This window comes from Nerophis lumbriciformis, linkage group LG21 (genome assembly GCF_033978685.3).
Source record: "Nerophis lumbriciformis linkage group LG21, RoL_Nlum_v2.1, whole genome shotgun sequence".
Lineage (NCBI taxonomy): Eukaryota > Metazoa > Chordata > Actinopteri > Syngnathiformes > Syngnathidae > Nerophis > Nerophis lumbriciformis.
The window spans coordinates 15,122,501-15,147,977 of record NC_084568.2 but is presented as its reverse complement, the minus strand read 5'-3'; the positions used below and the strand labels follow the sequence as shown (position 1 = coordinate 15,147,977).

General features: G+C 39.5%; 1 protein-coding gene across 1 annotated transcript in view; it reads left to right on the top strand.

Moving 5' to 3' along the window:
• The window catches only part of enpp2 (ectonucleotide pyrophosphatase/phosphodiesterase 2), a 53,487-nt gene extending 36,824 nt beyond the window's left edge, over positions 1-16,663 (top strand). The window contains exons 18-25 of the mRNA XM_061983422.1: positions 2,104-2,273; positions 4,330-4,465; positions 9,415-9,554; positions 11,463-11,592; positions 13,097-13,174; positions 13,272-13,404; positions 15,478-15,631; positions 15,708-16,663. Of these exons, the coding sequence (XP_061839406.1) occupies positions 2,104-2,273; positions 4,330-4,465; positions 9,415-9,554; positions 11,463-11,592; positions 13,097-13,174; positions 13,272-13,404; positions 15,478-15,631; positions 15,708-15,878 (1,112 nt within the window). The 3' untranslated portion in view covers positions 15,879-16,663. The remainder of the gene's footprint in view (positions 1-2,103; positions 2,274-4,329; positions 4,466-9,414; positions 9,555-11,462; positions 11,593-13,096; positions 13,175-13,271; positions 13,405-15,477; positions 15,632-15,707) is intronic.
• Positions 16,664-25,477: the final 8,814 nt, after the last annotated feature.

Genomic DNA, 25,477 nt, shown 5'->3' with positions numbered 1-25,477 from the left:
TTTTTAGCTAATGTAACAGGTATTCACCTCAGTGTTATATATTTTGGTATTTCTCTAATGCTAACTGTAAGCATGCTATTGTTAGCATGGTAGCATAGTACTGTAAGCATGCTAGTTTTTTTGTGCTAATTTTGCAGGTATACACCTCAGCGTTAGTCTGCTATCTTTTTTTTTTTAGCAATTTTTTTAGGTAAACACCTCAGTCATATTTCGGTACTTGATGCATGCTAACTTTAGCAGGTATAGCATTATTTCGGTATTTCACTAATGCTAACTGTAAGCACGCTATTGTTAGCATGGTAGCATAGTGCTGTTAGCATGCTAGTTTTTTTTGTTTTGTTTTAGCTCATTTTGCTCATATTTTTGTAACTTGCTGCTATCTGACCAGCATGCTAAATGTTAGCATTTCAGTTCGGCTTTGGTTCTTCAGCATTCACATGGAATTTCTACAGGAATTACATTTTGTAATTGTTGGAAAAACATCTATATATAGTACTGGTTTTGAACGTGAAAACTTCTGAAATTGTTTATTGTTTATTGTTTATTGAATGGATCCCCATTAGCTGACGTCAAGGCGACTGATAGTCTTCCTGGGGTCCATATAGGAGCATACAAAATAAAAATACAAAGAATACATGCATTACCAAACATTATACAAAGGAAAAATACAATATAAGATAAAAAAGCTAGTTAAACCCAGTATTAAAAATTCACGTCATGCGGGCAGCTGCAATAGGTGTATCTTCTTTTTTTTTTTTTTTTTTTTTTTTTTTTAATGTCCTGTCCAGCTTCTCAGGCAAATCATATAGTTGATGTAGATGCCCATGTCGGCTGTTCTGATTTACTTTACAAAAGAGAAGTGTAGGATACTTCTCTTGTTGCCTTATTTGTATTTGACTTTATTAAATGTATTTATATTATCATTTAGTGCAGCCGGGCCGGAGCAGGAGGGGATAGAAAGAGAAAAAAAAAGAAGACAGAGGGGGAAATTGTGGGGACAAGAGGGGGATTAGACAGAGAGACAAAAACAACAACAGCAAACAACAACAACAACAACAACAATAGAGCAACATCAGCAAATATGACATGTACAAATATGATGGTAAAAGTAATAGCAAATAAGCAGTTAGCGAAAAATAAAAAATAATACAGAAATGACAATGAGCATTATTACACTACAAATGGATCAATACAAATACCAATAGAAATAGCGCTATTGATAATGAACAATACCAATCATTTACCTTTATTATCAACAATACAGTTGTTTAAATGCAACAATAGGTGTATCTTCAAAGCTGTCTTGAATGACAATTTTCTTTGTGAGAGATTAATGTGAGATGGCAACCCATTCCAGAATGATATACATCTATACATGCCTGTATGTTTGAGGAGATTGGTCCCGGGAGCAGGAAGTGCCAAATAGCCATTGCTGGCATTCCTAGTGTCATGAATATGTGTGTTAGTTGATTTTAAAAACTGTTTGTAAAACTAATCTGGTGACTGATCTAACATGATAGTTCTAGAGAACATAAGGAGACTACAATGCATCGTTTGTTCAACAGACAACCAGGACAGGCGTGAATGCATAAATGAAATATTAGTGCGCAAAGAACATTTAAGTACCAGTATTGCCGCTCTGTTCTGAACAAGTTGCAGTTTGTTCAGGTCAGACTTAGTCGTAGCGGACCATATTATAGGACAGTAATGAAGATGACAGAAAACCAAGGACTGTATGACTTGACCCATTGTTGAGGATGTCAAGAAGGTGGAGCACTTCCTGACCATGGCTAAACCTCTTCCCATTTTCATTGAAATACCATCAATATGATCGGACCATGACAGTTGACTGTCTAATAGCACACCAAGCAATGAAATGGCCCCCGCATCTTATGATTTGTCAGTCTGTGGCCCTCAGTAGAAAAAATTTGGTCACCCCTTTGCAGATATGATCATTTTAGCAACATACAGTATATTAAAATAACATTCCCAGTAGATTGTCTGTAAGGGGTGATGGTCGGTCTCAGTCCAGACCAGTTGCGAAGCACAAATGATATTTGATATATTTCCTTCCTCAGCTGACTGGAACATTTTTGCCCACAGATCTTCTCGGTCTAAGCCCAGCCCCTAATAACGGAACATACGGAAGTCTGAACCACCTGCTGAGAAAGCCTCCCTACAAACCCACAATGTCAGAGGAAGTTTCCAAGCCAACCACAACTGTTTATGATCATACGCACGCCGATGAACTCGGCTGCAGCTGTCATTACAAGGTAAGACTTGTGTACTATAATTAGAGATGGGTACCGAATTTGGTAATTTTACAGGCACCGACCGAATACTGTATACATATATCGCGATAGACATATACTCGATAGCAATATAAAATGCGTTTGATAAAATATTTGATATATTTATATTTTTTAGTCGGAAGAAACCAGAAATTAATAATTTACTTTCCTAAATATCAAAAAGTATTCATATTCTCTCCATGTCATATTATGCTCCTTCCAGCGCTGTTGTTTTTAGTTTATAGAGTTTTTATCCAATCAGAATTCAGCTAGCTTATGTTGCCATGCTGTGCCAAATCTGCTCGAAGCCTTCAGAATCAACAATGCTGGCGCCTGTGCACTGTAAGCGAACGGGGACATACAGTTGATAGACAGTTGCGATAGCCAATCAGATCACGAGTTGTTGTCAGTAAGGCCTTCTAGCTGGCCTAAGGCAGATATATAGTGATGTTATGAGCCAGGTAACATAAGAACTCCATTACCCAGCATGCCACAGCAGTGAAGAGCATGTGCAGTAGCGTGTTTAGCCAGCAACGGAATGTTTGTGATGAGCACCTTGTGGGGTAAACTTTAAGACCTGCGTCTTTTATGATTAGAAAAGACAACACATATATTTGCAAAGCCATTTTCAAGAAGGATATTTAAAGAGAAACTACATCTTGTAAGATGACGTCAGCCAACCCCGGAAGCTCGAATGGTTTCTACAGATTGTTAGTTCAGATATTTTATTTCTTTATTTTTTCACGTGTAATATGTTTTTTGCAATTTTGATTTTGACAGTACCACATAAGATATGTTTTAATTGCTGATGCGGGTTAATTGATTTTTAAATGCGCTAGAAAATAACCCGTTATGTACACTGTTGGTGGTGATTCAATGCCCACACTGCAAAAAGTCAGAGTTCAAAAACAAGAATAAAAAATACAAAAAATAGGGGTATTTTATTTGAACTAAGCAAAATTATCTGCCAATAGAACAAGAAAACTTGGCTTGTCAAGACTTTCCAAAACAAGTAAAATTAGCTAACCTCAATGAACCCCAAAATACCTTAAAATAAGTATATTCTCACTAATAACAACTGTACTACTACATGAGTACGTATTTTCTCTTGTTTTATTGAAAATAAAACAGCAAAGTCCATTTGGTTGTCATCTGTTTTAATATGAGACACAATTGTGTCAAAGTCATGATTTTTTTTTCATGCTTGAAATAAGAAATTATTACTTTAAAAAAGTAGTTTTATACTCGAGAGTGTTGATGACACAGATTTGCAACAGCTGGTATTCTGGGTTCAAGCATGTTTTACTCAATATAGGTCATAAAATCCCAGCAACAAGCTGTAATATCTTACTGAGATAATTTAGGACCAAAACCCTTAAAACAAGTAAAACACTCTAACATAAAATCTGCTGAGTGACAAGAATGATCTTATCAGACAGATAATAAGCAAATATCACCTTTATTTGAGATATTTAATCCTACTTAGATTTCAGTTTTTGAAGTGCAGTAGTGCGTAAATATGTTTCTGTGCAGTATTCCTCCAACAATGGTCATGTGGTGACATACAGTAAATGAGGGTATTTTGAGAGGTAATTTTTGAAGTTGGACATCACTGAAGGCCTAGGTGGGAAACGCACGGCCCGCCACTGATAAATACAGACCATTTACTGTTACCTGATTGGCTGTTAGCGTGTCACTCCCCTCCCCTGTGTTGCTCGGTTACCAGAGAGCGAGTGCCTTTATTCATGCAACCAGCCTTGCTTCGCAACTTCCGGTTTCTTCCAACAAAGAAGAAAAATAATTATCGAATGCAATTTTTATTGACATTGATTACCTGTCTGTTGATTTATTGATTAGCGTAGATTTAAATTCACTGCGTTGGTTACACTATACAGATGACACCAATACACACTTGCCACCCAAACACAATCAGTAATAGCAGTAACGTACATGGATGTCTATCCGTATCCACAACTTGAACTTTGCAGTAAAACATGTTTCTCTACTTTCTCTACTTTTTTTCCCTTTTTTTTTGCAGTTGGGAGTAAAGAGTAGAGGCCAGAGAAGTTTGAAAGTGACGATTGCACGAGGCTATAATCTGGAGTCACTCTGGCTCTGTCTCTTACAGAACCAAGTGGAGGAGCTCAACCTGCGACTGATGCAAGCTATTGATGGTTAGTCTCCCAATTATGATGCAGCGATAGGCGCTTTAAACCGATAAAAAGCCAGAATCGTTTGGATTTCAAGTGAAATACATAAAAGAGATAGAAAAGTTATTTGTAAAACATTACTCATTGATGTGAAATATATCCATATAAGTTAAATCGTTCAAGTTAACTGTATACTTAAAGGGGAGCTGCACTTGTTTTTGGAATTTTGCCAATCGTTTACGATCATTATGAGAGACAAGAACACAAAATATATATTTGTTTTGCATTCTAACACAGTGTTTTTCAACCAGTAGAGTAACCGTGTAATACTCTTCCATATCAGTAGGTGGCAGCCGGTAGCTAATTGCTTTGTAGATGTCGGAAACAGCGGGAGGCAGCATGCAGGTAAAAAGATGTCTCATGCTTAAACCACAGATAAACAAAAGGTGAGTGCCGCTAAGAAAAGGCATTTAAGCTTAGGGAAGGCTATGCAGAATGAAACTAAAACTGAACTGGCTACAAAGTAAACAAAAACAGAATGCTGGACGACAGCAAAGACTTACTGTGGAACAAAGATGGCGTCCACAATGTACATCCGAACATAACATGACAATCAACAATGTCCCCACAAAGAAGGATAAAAACAACTGAAATATTCTTGATTGCTAAAACAAAGTAGATGCGGGAAATATCGCTCAAAGGAAGACATGAAACTGCTACAGGAAAATACCAAAAAAAGATAAAAAGCCACCAAAGCACAAAGAAAAGAACATTTTAGTTAAATGTAAGTTGTGTCTTGGATCAAAGATCTCGTCTACTGCCCAAAACAACAATTCAAATCTGCCTGGTTAGGCTCTGTGTATATCACGTGTGCCTTCCTTAGGTGAAGCCAGCTTTACAGCTATGTTGTTGATTGATTGATTGATTGATTGAAACTTTTATTAGTAGATTGCACAGTACAGTACATATTCCGTACAATTGACCACTAAATGGTAACACCCAAATAAGTTTTTTAACTTGTTTAAGTCGGGGTCCAGATACAGATATATACTATCAAATATATACTAACATCATAATACAGTCATCACACAAGATAATCATCAGGGTATATACATTGAATTATTTACATTATTTACAATCCGGGGTGTGGGATATGGAGGGGGGGAGGGTTAGGTTTGGTTGGTATCAACACTTCAGTCATCAACAATTGCATCATCAGAGAAATGGACATTGAAACAGTGTAGGACTGACTTGGTAGGATATGTACAGCAAGTAGTGGACACAGAGAGAGAGATCAGAAAGTATAAGAAAAAGTGTCTACATTTGATTATTTACAATCCGAAGAGGTATTATGTGGAAGGGAGGGTGTTAGTTTAGGGTTGTAGTTGCCTGGAGATGTTCTTTTAGTGCGGTTTTGAAGGAGGATAGAGATGCCCTTTCTTTTACACCTGTTGGGAGTGCATTCCATATTGAAGTGGCATAGAAAGAGAATGAGTTAAGACTTTTATTAGTTCGGAATCTGGGTTTAACGTGGTTAGTGTTAGTGTTAGTGTTAGTGTTATTATGCTGTTTGTTACTTATGTATGTTATGTTGCAGCTATTTAAAATAGTTTTGTCAATTTGTTCTGGCCTGAAATAAATTGGCCCTTTGAAACATATCTTTGTCTTTGTGTGTTGTATGTAGACCACATTGCTTAGCAGAGTTCAGTGATGCAAATGTATGTCAAGTTGATCAACAGATTGTATTATTCTCCAGTGCAATAACAGTACTAAAATGAAGGCTAAAAGGGCATTAATGGGAGCTTTAAAAAAAAAAAGTAGAAGAAGTAACTAAATAGTTACTTTTCACAGTAACGCATTACTTTTTGGTGTAAGTAACTGAGTTAGTAACTGAGTTACTTTTGAAATAAAGTAACTAGTAACTGTAACTAGTTACTGTTTTTCAGTAACTAACCCAACACTGGTGACAGTACACCTACTTTGAGACAAGAGCTATAGTGATGCATGCTTGGTTATGGTTTGAATTCATATCCAACAATTGCGACAACGACTTTTTACTGTCAACTGAGTTTCGTTTTTTAATGATTTCTGCTGGTGGTGTGCCTCCTGATTATTTTAATGCAAAAAATGTGCCTTGGCTCAAAAAAGGTTGAAAAACACTGGTCTAACATATAAAAATCGTCTTGTTCTTGGTGGCTAGCAATGCAGCTAATGTGAGCAATTAATTCTACCACTAAATCACTTTAAAAATTAATTCAAAAATTGTCAACAATACTTCATTAATGTTCCATAAACTGTATAATAACCAAGCTGTAGTGACATTGTTATTGTAAGAGCGAACACAGAGGAAATCTTTTTGTAACGTAGTAACACATCGGAGTGCTACGGTATTAGCCGTAAAAGCTAGCTACGGAAAGAGATAAGCTAGCTTTTACGTCAGCACAAAGCGCGTTTGAGTTTGTAATGCATAACACAATGCGATAGGACACCAATCTGTACTGACTGAAAAACATGAACAATCATATTACAGTATCTGTAAAGTATTATTTCATGTTTTGTTTGTACACAGCTAGCCATGGCATGCTGCGTGTATCATGATCAATACAAAGTGTGACTCACTCAATGGATAGTTGTCTATTTGGTTCAGCTAGCTGGGAAAAAAACTTCCGGGTTATTTGGCTAAGCACTCCATTTATGTCGAAATAGCTTGGCTTCAAGTTCCACATTTTGCAACTTTGATTCACTTTCACCTCACTCTCTCGGCTTCAGTTTGCTCCAACGTCTCACTCTTCCATCGTGCTGGCTTCTATAAGCAGCAGTTCATCCTCCATATATTCAGCTTCAAAAAGACACGGTTGTGAATTCTCATTTGTCCAAAAATAGTCGTCTTTGTTGTTTGTTAGCGAATCTGACGAGATTAGAACACACTCGCGTGTTTGTATCCGGAAGGGGTTGTTTCTTTCTGTTATTAATATTCTGGTTCCTACATAATATATCAATATATATCAATACAGTCTGCAGGGATACAGTCCGTAAGCACACATGATTGTATTTTTTTATGACAAACAAAAAAAAGTAGTCTACATGTATCTCTTATGTTTGACTGCCATCTACTGGTCACACTTATCATTACACCGTGTACCAAATAAAATTCCTTCGAGGTCGGTAAGCAAAACCAGAATTATTCCGTACATTAGGCGCACAAGGCGCACTGTCGAGTTTTGAGGGGAAAACAATTATTTTAAGTGCGCCTAAAATCCGGAAAATACGGTACTTATAATATAAACATATATAAATATTTTTACCATCTATGGATTAACAGAACAAATGCATTTTTTAAAGTTTTATATTTTTCAGAATTTCTAATTATATTCAATGAAAATTGCTAGCATTTTCCACTGTCTCACACACACACACACACACACACTGGACACAACGGGAAGCACGTACAAAAAAGGCGTCCAAGAGAAGCAACTGACAATTTGCAGTCATGTTGTTGTTATGGTTGAATATACCAGAGCTTCTCAAATAGTTGGTTGAGAGGTTGCAATCAGCAGGGGAGCTTTTCATGATCTGTGTCCACACTCTAGTATTCATGTTAGCATGATACATACGCCTGAAGCTAGTTGGAAGGAGAGCTCGATTTAATCAACATGCTCCCTGTTCTACCCAGTAGGAGTAGTAAGTACACAGGAACACATGTGTACGTACTACCTTGACCCAGTAGAAGTAGTAAGTACACAGGAACACGTGTACGTACTACCTTGACCCAGTAGAAGTAGTAAGTACACAGGAACACATATGTACGTACTATTTTTACCCAGTAGAGGTAGTAAGTACACAGGAACACATATGTTCAAACTACCTTGACCCAGTAGAAGTAGTAAGTACACAGGAACACATATGTGCGTACTACCATGACCCAGTAGACGTTGTAAGTACACAGGAACACATATGTACTTACTATTTCTACCTAGTAGAAGTAGTAACTACAGACGAACACATATGTACTTACTACTTCTACCCAGTGGAAGAGCGGGCAGTACGATGAAGCATATATAGTATTTGGATACTATGGTAGGAAATGAGGAAAGACAGGTATGTGTTTTAAGCCTAAAAACAGCGGACAGCATGAAACCGAGCAAATGAATATGTCATCTGGAGACCTTACACTCCACTTTTATCAATACGCCACTGTTTTGTTTTTGTTTTTTTATCAAAATATGTTGAGTATCTGCCAACAGAGTTGTCATTTATGAGCGCGGGGTCGGTAAATAAAAAATAACACATTAGCAGATTAATTAGTAAAGGTTAATTATGTTTCATTAAAAAAAAATCAAACTGATGTACCGGTACAGTTGTTAAAAGTTTGAAATATTTCAGGGTTTTAAGCTATTTTTATTGTGATGTAGATAGACTTTACGTTCATATACACTTTCATCCCCTCTGATAAGCTACAATAAGCAATTGTCTTGCACAGTTTGCACAAAACTAAATCAATCAATCAAAAAATCATAGTTATTTTTTAAAATGAATAAGATGATAAAGTTGACCAGTGAACAATGTTAGTTATTTCTGCTCATTTTATTCATCTTCTTTGATAATAAAGTCATTATACAAAGTATGTATGTAACTCACACATTCACACGTGTGTGATAAATAAACTAGTAAATTCCTATGGAAATTTTGATGGTGCTGCTATCTGTGCTGTGAACCTCTGGAAGCTAAAAAAGTTAGCATAAAAACGCTAGCATGCTAACGCACTCTTGTTATAATGGGAACAGTACTTGCAAGATGGAGACATGTCTCAAAACCCATCCATTTTAGGTTTAAATGATCGAAATGTGGTATAATTGAAAGCATAATTGCAAAACTGTGATTATCTTCCAAAGTATGCCAACTGAGATGTTTTTTTTCATGGATGGTAGTTGATAAATATGACATTGTATTATGTGTCCATTCTTGTCTTACAGACAGTAGGAATTTGCCATATGGTCGACCTGCAGTACAGTACCACACCAAGTATTCCATTCTGCAGCACGCGGACTACATCTGTGGCTACAGCAGGGATCTGGCGATGCCTTTGTGGACGTCATACACGCTTAGCCGACAGGTGCTGTATTCCCTTCCGTCACAGCGTTATATCCGTTCCAAATCATACGAAAACTGAAACTTCATTCATTCCAGACACCCAAAAATATTAGCACAAACCCCTTTTTTTATAGAAAGAAAACAATGCAAAATGTGTATAAATGACATAGAAAATGGATCAATTAATCAATTAATTAATCAATCAATCAAAATTCCCTTAATCACAAGTCTCTCAAAGGGCTTCACAAAGTCACAACCACATCCCCTGATCTAAACCCACATCTGGGCAAGGAAAAACTCCAAAAGCCCAAAATAGAAAAAAGAAGAAACCTTGAAAATGTTATAATATATATATATATATATATATATATATATATATATATATATACATATATATATATATATATATATATATATATATATATAAAATAATATATATATATATATGATATATATATATAACATATATATATATGTATATTATATATATATATATATATATATATATATATATATATATATATATATATATATATATATATATATATATATATATATATATGGTCTATATCTATATATGGTCTATATCTATATATGGTATATATATATATATATATATATATATATATATATATATATATATATATATAATATACATATATATATATGTTATATATATATATCATATATATATATATATATTATTTTATATATATATATATAAGAAGAATATATATATATATATATATATATATATATATATATATATACATATATATATATATATATATATATATATATATATGGAATATATATATATGGTATATATATATATAGTAATATATATACATATATATATATATATACATACATATATATATACATGTATATATATATATACATGTATATATATATAAATATATACATATATGTATATGCATATATATATATATATGCATGTATGTATGTATGTATGTATGTATGTGTGTATGTATATATATATATATATATATATATATATATATATTACTATATACAGTATATATATATATATATTACTATATACAGTATATATATATATATATATATATATATATATATATATACATACCATAAACCAGTGGTCCCCAACCACCGGGCCACGGCCCGCTACCAGTCCGTGGATCGATTGGTACCGGGCCGCACAAGAAATAAATAAATAAATAAATAAAATAAATTAAAACATTTTTTTATTAAATCAACATAAAAAACACAAGATACACTTACAATTAGTGCACCAACCCAAAAAACCTCCTTTATATATATATATATATATATATATATATATATATATATATATATATATATATATATATATATATATATGTTATATACTGTATATATATATATATATATATATATATATATATATATATATATATATGTTATATAAATAAATATATATATATATATATGGTACATATATCATATATATGGTATATATATATAATTTTCAAGGTTTTTTCTTTTTTAATTTTTGTGTGACAAAGAAACGCTACTTTTACTCTGTTACATTGAGTTTCGGTCCCATCGTCACATTTACATATATCACAATTATTTATAATTCTATTAATTCTTCTTCCGGCAGGCGCATTACTCTTTTTCAGCAAGCCAATGTAAGCGTTAGTGACGTGATGAAACACAAGCCGGTGGGGTGGGACTGTTTACGTACGCCAAACAAGCACAAGGTACAGATATAGACGCTGCAATAGGTCAGTATTTTAAAGTATATGGTAAAATAAAAACCCACTTGTTTAATAAGTGTCAGAATGTCCCCAAAGAAGACACTTTAATTACGTGACAAGACACCAGGAAGGACTGATGCACAAATAAGAGGAGATAATAATTCCTACTGAAATGGGAATGTAAAAGATGTGTGTTCATCATGCAGGTCGAAGTTTATGCTTTGCCGGAGATGAAATGTTTACGAGCAGACTTCAGAGTCCCAGCAGCCTTCAGCCAGTCATGCAGCAACTACAAGGCAAACAAATTCATCTCTTTCGCCTTCTTGTATCCACCACGTAAGTCTTCATGTCATACTAGATTGCTAACTAAATGTGTTTTTTTTTTAATGTGGGCACTTTTGGAAACTTTTATTTCAGTGTTGTTGTTTTTTGATGATTCCTAAAAATGTTTGATAATTCCTGACATGTTTGGATGATTCCTGACATTAGAATTGAGAGAAACTGTGACGATCTGTCACTTCATTCACTTCAAAAATGGTTTGAATGTTGAAATCGTTTAAACGCTGAAATTGTTTGAATTTTGGAATGGTTTCAATTTCCAGGAAAATCGGAATTTGGTTTGGAACTTGGGAAAGTGTTAGTTTGAATGACCAGGATGAGTGGAATGTGTTAATGTTGGAATGGTTTGAATAGGTTGAAAAATTTGGGAATTGTGCAACTTGGAAAAATGTCCCATTCATTTCAATAGGAACTTCCTGGAAATTTGGTAATTTTGGGAAATGCGGGATTTTTAGAAAATTGTCAGGAGCATGAATGTCCTAAATGAGCTGAATTGGTTGTTGTTAGAATTGTTTAAATCGGGCAAGAAATGTTGAAGTAGTAAATGGTATTAGGGAATTTCGGGAAAATATGGAATTTTTTGGAACTTGGAAAAATGGTAGTGTGAATTTCCAGAGTGGTGGAATGTGTTGAAGGTGGAATGGTTTGAATGGGTTGAAGAATGTGGGAATTGTGGAACTTTGAAGAATGTACCATTAATTCCAATGGCAAAAGCTGGGATTTTTTTGAAAATGGCAGCGCCCCCCGCGACCCCGAAGGGAATAAGCGGTAGAAAATGGATGGATGGATGGGTAAAAAAAAAATTGAATGGTCTGGTTGAGTTGAAATGGTTGGTGTTGAAATTTTTCAAATCGGTCGAGAAATGTTGAAGTAGTAACACGTTGAATTGAGAAATGGTATTACGGAATTCCTGGAATTTCAGGAAAACCGGGAATTTTTCCAGTTCAAAAAACAACTTTGTTTTTTGTCCTGATTAAAAGGAATGTTTTGACGATGAAACAGTTGAAATGCATTGAAAAATGTGGAAGGAGTAGTCGCCAGAAAAAAGGGTGGAAATAGGGCTTTGGAAAAGCAGGCATTCTGGAAAATCCTGGAATTTTTTTTAACTTGGAAAAGGGGAAGTTTACATTTCCAGAATGGTGGAATAGGTTAAAGGTGGAATGGTTTGAATCGGTTGAAAAATGTGAAAATGGTGGAAGTTTGAAAAATGGCCAATTCATTTTGAATAGGAAAAATGTCCCGGAAAAGCTGGAATTCTGGGAAATCTGGGAATTTTTGGAATTTGTCAAGGGAAAGCCCGCGATTCCCAAATAGGCTGAACAGTTTGAAGTTGGAACGGGTTCAATCGGGTGAAAAATGTGGAAGGTAGAACTCGCCAAATTCTGGAGAAGAAAAATACTAATAAGAAGAAGAATAAATAGATGAATTTTGGTGTGGAAAACCATATGTGTGAATGCTTTGGAGCATTCACACAATGATGATGTGTTTCCTGTGTTGACAGAATTATCCAGGGACATTAAGAGAAAATACGACGCTCTATTCATAACCAACACTGTTCCAATGTACCCTGCATTCAAGAGTAAGAACCTTTCGAAATATATTCTGCATAAATCCCCGCATTTTCAAAGTACTTTATCCTCACACTCTTCACACTTGTCTCCCTCGTTTGCTCTCAGGGATATGGACTCATTTCCAGGGAGTGCTTTTGAAGAAATACGCCGGTGAAAGAAATGGGATGAACGTTCTCACTGGACCCATCTTCGATCACGACTCTGACGGCGTCATGGACTCCATTGACAAGATTCAACAGTAGGTTTCTGACCTTTTCTTCCTCAGGTGATTGAGGGTTGAAGTCAGAACAGATTGCATGTTAGCAGGTTAGCATTGACTCACAATATTGCTAAGTATGTGGCCAACATCTAAGCACCTTCGGTTGGCAAAACGCCACATCCTGCCCATAACGACATTGACATTGTGGCAGAAGTCAGAGACCTCAAAGTCTTCCAAGGTAGAGAGACTGTGAGGCTCCGGACTATGGAGGGCACCGGTATATAAGCCGCACCCACTAAATTTTAGAAGGAAAAATATTTTTCCTTATATTAGCCGCACCGGACCATAAGCCACAGATATATACGTTACAAAATGAGTTATTTACACAGAATGTTTATTTACATACCTTAATTGCTTCCAAACGGTGTCTGTAACACGGCAGTCAAACGGCTGATCTAACAAAACAGAAGTCATCGTCATGGCTAGCTTTCCAATTAGCTAAACAGACTCAGTAAACTCCTTTTGAATTTACTGAGGAATTTGTGAAATTGAAACAATACAAAAACAATGCCGTTGTATGTTAATACTAACACAGACGCTCGTAAACGTGTCAGCATATTAGCTAATGTTAATGACATTATCTTTATTACATTACTATGGCATGTACAAATATGCACGAAAACACTCCTACAGACATCACACATTGGACGGTTTAGTAAGTAAGAATTGTTTTAGTTATATTCTAAAACCTACAATCGTTGCTGGGAGTGATGAATGAAGAATCCATACGAGTAGAAACACTATGGACGGCTAAAAGACAGACTTCCATTTGAAAGCTCCAGTCTACACAGAAGGTTTACAAACACTGCTTGTTTTTTGTTTTTTTGAGAACTATTTGTATGACGGCTTTCAGCGAAGAAAAACCCATAATTTAGCCACATCATTTTATAAGCCACATGGTTCAAAGCGTAGAACAAAAGTAGCGGCTTATAGTCCGAAATGTACTGTACTATGTGATCACACCCTGAAAGATAGATCCACACTAAACTCAGAAGAGATTTGCCTTTTGCTAGAACTTTGCCTTAAGACCACATACTTTCAATTCACGGTATCTTTTTAATGACAAATGTCTTTACGAGTATTCCAAACTGCGGAAGCTCGCTCTCCAATCAGCTAAACAGACTCAATAACTCCATGAAGACGTCTTGGTGAATTAACTGAGGAATTTGTGAACATAAAAATATACAAAAAGAAGGCCATTGTAAGTTAATAATACTAACACAGAAACTTGTAAAACTGTTAGCATACTATGCTAATGCTAACGACGCTAGCTTATTTACATTACGATAGCACGTACAAATATGCATGAAAACACTCCTGCAGACATCACACATGGGACGGTTGGGTGAGTAAGAATGGTTTTAGTTATATTGTAAGACTTACAAACGTTGCTTGAAATTATGAATGAAGAAATCATATGAGTAGAAACGCTATGAACGACTAGAAGATGGAACGGCACCTTTACTTCCGGTTGAAAGCTCTAAAAAAAAAAAAACAAGGGCACTGCATCACTTGCAGTGAGTGAACTCGTCCAAAAGATGGCGCCATAGCACAAACAATAACACACCTTTTTAATGCCTATTTGCTTGTTTTTTTTTAACTATTTGCATTATGGCCAGCAGTCATCCTGCAGGCATATTCTAAAAATACTATTACAAAAAAACATAAGTGGAATAAAAGGGCAAACAGGTGAAATGTAACAAGAAAATGTCTAATAACACAAAACTTTTTTTTACTTTAAACCTAACATTGCTCAAAAGATTACAAAAAAATTATGATTGGCAAATAGATCTGAAGTTGATATTAAAAATGAAAAAATATATATATAATAATAATACATATTGATATATGACATATTTTTAACACTTGTGGAGGCCTTTTCGAAATCCATAAATAAGCCGCAGGATTCAAAGTGTAGGAAAAAAGTAGCGGCTTATAGTCCGAAATTTTGGGTAAGTTTAAAAGTCAACATACATACGATTTGTTTACTTCTGTGCTTTCACATAAGCAAATCTGCATGTTTTTGAAACCTTTTTCTGGTCTTAACTGCAGGTTTGCACGCGGTTCGATCCCCATCCCAACTCACTTCTTTGTGGTTCTGACCAGCTGCTTGGACTTCAGACAGGCTGCAGATTCATGTGCCGGTCCTCTCAGCTGTGCCGCCTTCATCCTGCCACACAAAGCCAACAACGACGAGAGCTGCGATGTAAGCAGCACACACCACAACTCTTTAAAATTTCCCCCCAAAAAAACTCTAAAAAGTCCCCAACCGCTTTCTCCAGAGATCAGACCGGGAGTCCACCTGGGTGGAAGACCTGATGAAGATGCACACGGCTCGAGTCAGAGATGTTGAAATCCTTACAGGTCTGGACTTGTACCGCAGAACCACTTTGAGATATCCTGACATCCTCTCACTAAAAACATTTATGCACACTTACGAGAGCGAGATCTAACGTTGACGCCGTATATTTTTTTAACGTGGACTTTTGTGCTTGTACGGAAGTTTGCATTCATCACGCCTCTTGAGGATTTTAAAAAAATCGGTTTTATACAACACCGCTCAAAACTTTTGGGATATCACTTGCAAATGTACTTCCCATGGAAAAAACATAAATTTATGCAATTCACAATTATAATTACTTTGATGTATTACTGTGAACTCAGGACCTTTGAGTCTGAAAAGCATTCTTAAATGTATCAAACCAGATTGTCATAGAATAGGGGTGTCCAAAGTGCGGACCGGAGGCCATTTGTGGCCCGCAGCTGATTTTTTTAACATAAAATACTATTACAAAAAAAGCATAAGTGTAATAAAAGAGCAAACGGGTGAAATGTAACAAGAAAATATCTAATAACACAAAACTGCCATGCAGGCTGTTTTTTTTTTTTTTACTTTAAACCTAACATTGCTCAAAAGATTACAAAAAAATTATAATTGGCGAATAGATCTGAAGTTGAAAGTAGAAATTAAAAAAATATATACAGTACAGGCCAAAAGTTTGGACACACCTTCTCCTCATTCAATGCGTTTTCTTTATTTTCATGACTATTTACATTGTAGATTGTCACATCAAAACTATGAATGAACACATGTGGAGTTATGTACTTAACAAAAAATAAATAAATAACTGAAAACAGGTTTTATATTTATAGTTTCTTCAAAATAGCCACCTTTTGCTCTGATTACTGCTTTGCACACTCTTGGCATTCTCTCGATGAGCTTCAAGCACACCTGTGAAGTGAAAACCATTCCTCTTGAAGCTCATGGAGAGAATGCCAAGAGTGTGCAAAAAGGTAATTTGAGCAAAGGGTGGCTATTTTGTAGAAACTAGAATATAAATATTATTATTTCATCTTTTTTTTTGTTAAGTACATAACTCCACATGTGTTCATTCATAGTTTTGATGCCTTCAGTGACAATCTACAATGTAAATAGTCATGAAAATAAAGAAAACGCATTGAATTAGAAGGTGTGTCCAAACTTTTGGCCTGTACTGTATATAATAATAATAATACATATTGATATATGACATATTTTTAACACTTGTGAGGGCCTTTTCGATCCCTGAGACATTTAGTCTGATTTTTTTGTACTGTTATTGCTCAAAAAATGATAGTTAAACAAGAGCAATATTGTTATGAATTATTGACCTCCAAAAACTTCCATCCATCCATCCATCCATCCATCTTCTTCCGCTTATCCGAGGTCGGGTCGCGGGGGCAGCAGCCTAAGCAGGGAAGCCCAGACTTCCCTCTCCCCAGCCACTTCGTCCAGCTCCTCCCGGGGGATCTCGAGGCGTTCCCAGGCCAGCCGGGAGACATAGTCTTCCCAACGTGTCCTGGGTCTTCCTCGTGGCCTCCTACCGGTTGGACGTGCCCTAAACACCTCCCTAGGGAGGCGCTCGGGTGGCATCCTGACCAGATGCCCGAACCACCTCATCTGGCTCCTCTCGATGTGGAGGAGCAGCGGCTTTACTTTGAGCTCCCCCCGGATGACAGAGCTTCTCACCCTATCTCTAAGGGAGAGCCCCGCCACCCGGCGGAGGAAACTCATTTCGGCCGCTTGTACCCGTGATCTTGTCCTTTCGGTCATAACCCAAAGCTCATGACCATAGGTGAGGATGGGAACGTAGATCGACCGGTAAATTGAGAGCTTTGCCTTCCGGCTCAGCTCCTTCTTCACCACAACGGATCGATACAGCGTCCGCATTACTGAAGACGCCGCACCGATCCGCCTGTCGATCTCACGATCCACTCTTCCCTCACTCGTGAACAAGACTCCGAGGTACTTGAACTCCTCCACTTGGGGCAAGATCTCCTCCCCAACGCGGAGATGGCACTCCACCCTTTTCCGGGCGAGAACCATGGACTCGGACTTGGAGGTGCTGATTCTCATCCCAGTCGCTTCACACTCAGCTGCGAACCGATCCAGTGAGAGCTGAAGATCCTGGCTAGATGAAGCCATCAGGACCACATCATCTGCAAAAAGCAGAGACCTAATCCTGCAGCCACCAAACCGAATCCCCTCAACGCCTTGACTGCGCCTAGAAATTCTGTCCATAAAAGTTATGAACAGAATCGGTGACAAAGGGCAGCCTTGGCGGAGTCCAACCCTCACCGGAAACGTGTCCGACTTACTGCCGGCAATGCGAACCAAGCTCTGACACTGATCATACAGGGAGCGGACCGCCACAATCAGACAGTCCGAAACCCCATACTCTCTGAGCACTCCCCACAGGACTTCCCGAGGGACACGGTCGAATGCCTTCTCCAAGTCCACAAAGCACATGTAGACTGGTTGGGCAAACTCCCATGCACCCTCAAGGACCCTGCCGAGAGTATAGAGCTGGTCCACAGTTCCACGACCAGGACGAAAACCACACTGTTCCTCCTGAATCCGAGGTTCGACTATCCGGCGTAGCCTCCTCTCCAGTACACCTGAATAGACCTTACCGGGAAGGCTGAGGAGTGTGATCCCACGATAGTTAGAACACACCCTCCGGTTCCCCTTTTTAAAGAGAGGAACCACCACCCCGGTCTGCCAATCCAAAAACTTCACAATGGATATTCCACTTTGAACATTTTTTCGGGGGAAAATATTGCATGTTTTGTTTTTTTTTGCCACAGAGAAACTTAGACAAAAAGGGGCATAAAACATTTTAAAAAAAATAACTTTATGTCGATGGATAGATCTGAAGTTGATCTTTAGACATTTAGCGTTTAAAGTAAAAATAATACATTTTATATATGAATTATTTTCAACACTTTAATGACTGAGACCAAAATCGAGTTGAGCCCCAATAGTTACAATATATATTGTATTGGTTATGAAGATGAAAAATATCAAAATGGCCTTGGCATGTTTTAATTTTTCACTCAGTGGAAAAAGTTTGGACACCCCTGTCTTGGAAAAAACAATCCAGCCGCGATACCTTCAATGCCCTGAGAATTATTAGATGGAGCTAAAGAATGATTCCTCTCAGCAACTGTAACTTGTCTGCATTCATATCACACATCATTCATGGAGATGTCACAGAAGGAAAAATGAGTACAAAGATTGTAGATTTTTGATGCTTTTGTCGTACTATTTCGCACTCATTGAAGGATAAACAACCTGAAGTGGATATGTTCATTATTTGCTGTCACAAGAAGAAATTGTTACATTTGAGTAAGACAGAATGATTATTTGTAAATAGTAACACAAGTGAAGTTTTAAGAACATTGTAAGTATTATTTATCTATGCGGGTGCTCCCCATACAACTTTTACACTTCTGATACCATACTGGTTCTAGAGCCTTGAGTGTTGGCCAATACTGATAGTACTCTGATATGATATCAGCATGAATCATATTACAAACTTCTATTATTTCGTAGTGTAAACGGTTAGAAAATGTTTGACGAAGTGAAATTACTCAAAGGACAATTTTTGTTACGGCGGGGTTGCAGCTTACTGCGAGGTTTGTTCTCCCAGGATGCAAACGGACGACTCCGGACAGGACGTGCAGGTAGGAACATGGTTTAATCGTAAATGAACACTCAAAGAGGTACAAAACAGAAAACAAACCGACGGAACAAGGTGCCGATCGCACCTGAAGCTAAGGCTACTACTTAGCACAGACTCGAAATCATTAGCAGGGGTTAGGATACAAGCAAAACTTACGTAACAGTAGCGTGACGCAAACAAAGAAGCCAGACCGACTGACTGGCAAAGACAGGCTTAAATAATGTCTCTGATTACAAACAGGTGCGCGTCTCGAACACAAGAGGCAGGTGAAACTAATACGTAGCCATGGTAACAAACTCAGAGGTGCATAAACAGGAACTAAAGGAGTCCAAAACTAACAGAAAACACAAGTGACTCGAAAAACTTAAACAGACTATGATCCGGGCAGCGGATCATAACAATTTTCCGTATAAAAACACTTTATGACAGATACACTATATTGCCAAAAGTATTTGGCCACCCATCTAAATGATCAGAATCAGGTGTCCTAGTCAATAAATCTAAATAAATAAATAAATAAATCACTTGGCCCGGCCACAGGTGTATAAAATCAAGCACTTAGGCATGGAGACTGTTTTTACAAACATTTGTAAAAGAATGGGCCGCTCTCAGGAGCTCAGTGATTTCCAGCGTGGAACTGTCATAGGATGCCACCTGTGCAGCAAATCCAGTCATGAAATTTCTGATGGACGAGTCTGGGTTTGGAGGTTGCCAGGAGAACGGTACATTTCGGACTGCATTGTGCCAAGTGTGAAATTTGGTGGAAGAGGAATTATGGTCCAGGATACCAAAACATTTTAGACAATTCCATGCTCACAACCTTGTGGGAACAGTTTGGAGCGGGCCCCTTCCTCTTCCAACATGACTGTGCACCAGTGCACAAAGCAAGGTCCATAAAGAGAGTCTGGTGTGGATGAACTTGACTGGCCTGCACAGAGTCCTGACCAGAACCCAATAGAACACCTTTGGGATGAATTAGAACGGAGACTGAGAGCCAGGCCTTCTCCACCTCACCAATGCACTTTTGGAAGAATGGTGGAAAATTCCTATAAACACACTCCGCAACCTTGTGGACAGCCTTCCCAGAAGAGTTGAAGCTGTAATAGCTGCAAAAGGTGGAGCGACATCATATTGAACCCTATGGGTTAGGAATGGGATGGCACTTCAAGTTCATTTGTGAGTCAATGCAGGTGGCCAAATACTTTTGGCAATATAGTGTATATGCTGTCTTTAAAGGGGAACTGCACTTTTTTATTTATTTCATTTTGTCTTTCATTCCCAATCCTTAAGTAAGACAAAAACATGTTTTTCTTTTTTCAATGCATTGTAAATCGTAAAATACAGCAAGTACGAGACGGCTAACAATGCTAATGGAGGTACTCTATTGCGCCGTCTAAAAAAATCTCCAAAAACCGCCAACAATACTCCATTTATATACCGTTAGCTGAAAATGTATCACATGATTGTAGTATTAGCAATATAACGCAAAGGAACTATTTTTGGCAACGCTGTGATCACAGAGAGCTAACTGGCTTATGCTGCTATATTGATATTTTGAGCTGCTGCATTGCCTCTGTGTTGGTGAAAGTTAATTCCAGATGATAAATCATGCCTCTCACCTGGATAGTAGAAGGTTGTGGACATAAACCGAAACGTTGGTCAACTTTGACATCCAACTTGGACTCTGAGAAGACGCTAGTTTGCGGCAACTTTGAAAATAAATGTTATTACCTATAGAAGGATTCTGAATTATTCTTCATCCAAACAGGAAGATTCCATCAGTCGGCATCCCAGTTAGAGCAGACATTGTACAGTAAGTGATTGTTTTATTATGTTCGTACATCTTGTTTAGAACTTAGCAATACTGCTACTTAATGCTTATGTTGTTGAAGGGAAAAGCGAACATTGTGATGCGTCTGTGAAATGAATATGCCCCCCGTATGCTTAAAATGATTAAAATACGTAAATATTACATGTTATTATGATTGTTACTACATTACATATATATACTTACAGCGGGTATATAAAACGTTAATGGAGGTGTTTTTAGAGGGTTTTTTATAGGCAAACTAGAGCAACTCCCAAAACCTCCATTGTAAGCAGACTTTTGCACGCATTTATTTAAAATTTAGAATGCAAAAAAAAGTGTCACGGCGCGGATGCGAACCCGAGATTCTTCCGCAGCAGGTTCCCACACTCTATCTGGCAGCATGCCAGTACACGCCCCCGCACGCGCCGTGCGCACCACGCCCACGCTTCGTCGCAGCTGCAGGCTGGCTTTCATCAGCGCACCTGGCAGCAATCAAGAGGACAGCATAAGATCCAGTCACTCCTTTAATCCTACGCCGGAACGTCGTTAACTCCTGTAGTAAGCATTCACGTCTCTGGCTTCCCTCTCGTTGTCCTCGCCTCTTTTGTCTTTTGCCTCTTTTTGTCTGGTTGACTTATGTCCCTTGTCCTCCTTGCAGTGCCCGTCTTGTCCCGTGTGCTCGAGCGCTGTACCTCGACCTCCTACCGGAAATTGGACTGTCTCCCTCGATCCTTGATCACTCGCCTGGACTCAGACATTGTTGCTTGCCGCCTGCCCTCGACCTCCTGCCTGTCCCCGGATCTCCCTTGTGCCTTCCTTCTTGGTCAGACGAAGATTTCATCCATCACGCATGTACAACATCCTCTTGAATTATTTACATGGTTAATTTTACACTTAATCCTGCAACCAACACTTAGAGTAGCATACACATCCCACACAATCATCAAAGGTTACAATAAACCTGGTAACCTTAAATCCTTCTTGGTGTCGTTTTCTTCCAACCCTCACGTACATAACAGTACGTTCCGGCCAACCATGTCGGAACCAGACGACACCCCCCAGCCTAGACTCGCTCCCCAGGCTCGGATCCCACGAAGTCCAGACTTGGAGGTAATGTGCTCAGTCCTTAAGACGCACCAGACTCGTTTTGAGGCATTAGAGGACAATTTTAAGAAAACTTTCGCCACGTTATATACTAAGTTAGACCAGCTAGGTTCCAGTCCAGTGCAAGACTTGGTAACAGGACAGCATGCTACACCAGCTACTAGCTCCGGTAGCACTTCCCTTAGCCGGTAGCCCAAGATTGCTAGCCCTAGCTTTTTTGAGGGTGATTTTGAGCTCTGTAGAGGGTTTTTGGTGCAATGTGAGTTAATTTTTTTGCACCAACCCTCGCGCTACACTACCGATGGGGCCAAAATTGCATTTGTTTTTTCGCTGCTTGCCGGACCTGCTCTCAAGTGGGCTACTGCAGCTTTGGACAAGTCACTAGGCCTCGGCACCGACTACTCAGCCTTCCGGTCCGAATTTTTGGCCGTATTTGACCACCCCAAGGATGGGGGGGGATGCCGCAGGACGCTTGCACACCACTCGCTCAGTGGCAGCTTACACCCTGGAGTTCCGGACCATTGCGGCAGACAGCGGCTGGAACGACAGGGCCCTCCAGAGTGCGTTTCGTCGAGGACTCTCCGAGGAGATCAAGGACGGTTTGTTGAGGGACAGACCAACCTCCTGTGGAGCCCTCATTGACTTGGCACTGCAGTACAACCAGAGACTTTTGGAGCGAGCAACCGAGAGAGCCCGTGGAGTCGCTAGGAGACCTCCTGCAGCGCGAGCGACCCCTGTTTTCCAGTCTTACGGAGAAAAATCCCCTCCTTGTCAGGGAGCGATGTCAGCACCCGAGGCCATGCAAGTGGGAAGAACCCGTTTGGGGACGGGGGAGAGGGAAAGAAGACTGAGGCAGCGTCTCTGCCTCTACTGCGGTGAGGCGGGACACATTATCCGCAACTGCCCCTCCCAACCTAGAGACCGGGTGCAACAGCAAGGGGGGATCCTGGTAAGCCACACGACAAATCCCCCAGGAACAAGGGAACCCGGGCATCCTATTTCCCGCCTCTTTAACATGGAACAATAGAAGGGTGGCAGTAAAGGCATACTTGGACTCTGGGGCTGACGATAGCCTGATGGACTACGGGTTCGCCCAACAGAACGGGATTCCCTTGGTGTCTCTTGACAGGGACCTTCCAGCCCAAGCCTTTGATGGACGTCCGTTGGGTCCCATTAAATACCGCACGGAGCCTCTACTACTCACCTTATCGGGGAACCATATCGAAACTATTCGCTTCTGGGTATTGGAGGCCCCCGTCGCTCCGGTGGTTCTGGGCAGAGCATGGCTGAGACAGCACGACCCACATGTCTCCTGGACTTCCGGAAGGATCATGGCATGGAGCACCCTCTGCCACGCAAACTGCCTTAAAGCAGCCTCCGCCCCCAGCAGACCCTTTAGGACCAACAAGCACCAGGCTGACTTAGCTTCCATTCCAGAATGCTACCACGACCTAGCGGAGGTCTTCAGTAAAGAACAAGCTCAATCTCTTCCTCCTCACAAACCATATGACTGCGCCATCGAGCTGCTCCCCGGTGCTTCCCTACCTTTCAGCCGCCTGTACAACCTGTCTCTTCCCGAAAAGGAGGCCATGAAGGAATATATCACAGAATCACTGGCATCCGGAATCATCACCCCGTCTCGATCTCCTGTGGCAGCTGGATTCTTCTTCGTGACCAAGAAGGACGGATCATTGAGGCCATGCATCGACTACCGACATCTCAATAACATAACCATAAAGAACAAATACCCGCTACCTTTGCTCAACTCCTCTTTCGAACCGCTGGCTCCAGCAACCATCTTCACCAAGCTGGACCTCCGCAATGCTTACCACCTGGTCCGGATCGAGAAGGGTGATGAATGGAAGACGGCCTTCAATACACACCTTGGCCACTTTGAGTACAAGGTCATGCCCTTCGGCCTTACCAATGCTCCTGCTGTGTTTCAGATGTTGGTCAATGACATCCTCCGAGACATGTTGGACCAGTTTGTCGTGGTCTACCTAGACGACATCCTAATTTTTTCTCGCAATCCACAGGAGCACCAGCAGCATGTTCGTCTCGTCCTCCAGCGGCTCCTTGAGAACAGGCTTTTCGTCAAGGCAGAGAAGTGTCATTTTCACGCTTCTTCAGTGGATTTTCTTGGCTTTATCGTCGAAAGGGGCCATGTAAAGGCCGATCCCGAGAAGGTCAAGGCCGTGTTGGACTGGCCACAACCCGCATCTAGGACGGAACTCAGAAGATTCTTGGGATTCGCAGGCTTCTACAGGAGATTCATTCGAAACTTTAGTCGAATTGCCGCACCCTTAAACGCTCTCACCTCGTCCAAAATTAACTTTGTGTGGTCCCTTGAGGCCGACAGTGCTTTTAGAGGCCTCAAGACCAGTTTTGTCTCGGCTCCCGTCCTCGTCCACCCTGATTGGGACTGTCCTTTTTTGGTCGAGGTGGACGCTTCGGACTCTGGGATAGGGGCCATACTTTCGCAGCGTTCTAAGATCGATTACCTTCTCCACCCATGTGCATTTTTCTCCAGGCGACTCTCTCCAGCAGAACTTAACTACGACGCTGCCAACAGAGAGCTATTGGCTGTCCATGAGGCCTTATCCGAGTGGAGACACTGGCTTGAGGGGGCAAAGCACCAGTTCCAGATCCTGACGGATCACAGTAACCTTCTCGCCATCCGGTCAGCTCGGAGGATCAACAACCGCCAGGCTAGATGGCAGCAATTTTTCTCCCGTTTCGACTACATTCTATCTTACAGACCCGGGTCCAAGAATCAAAAGGCAGATGCACTTTCTAGGGTGCACATGGCAGAGATCAGCCACCCATCAACCCCCGAGACCATCCTTCCTCCGACTCGTATAGTGGGGATGGTATCCTGGAAGGTGGAGGATTTGGTTAGGAACGCCCTTCACTCTCGTCCAGGACCTAGGGGCGGACTACCCGGAAAATTGTTTGTTCATCGCGAACTTCGATCCCGGGTTCTGGATTGGGCGCATTCCAGTTTGTTTTCCTGCCATCCAGGGTTCCAAAGGACCCTGTCCTTCATTCGAAGGCGGTTTTGGTGGCCATCCATGGCCGCCGACACACGTGAGTTAATCGCCGCCTGTACCGCTTGTGTTCGCAGTAAGCCGTC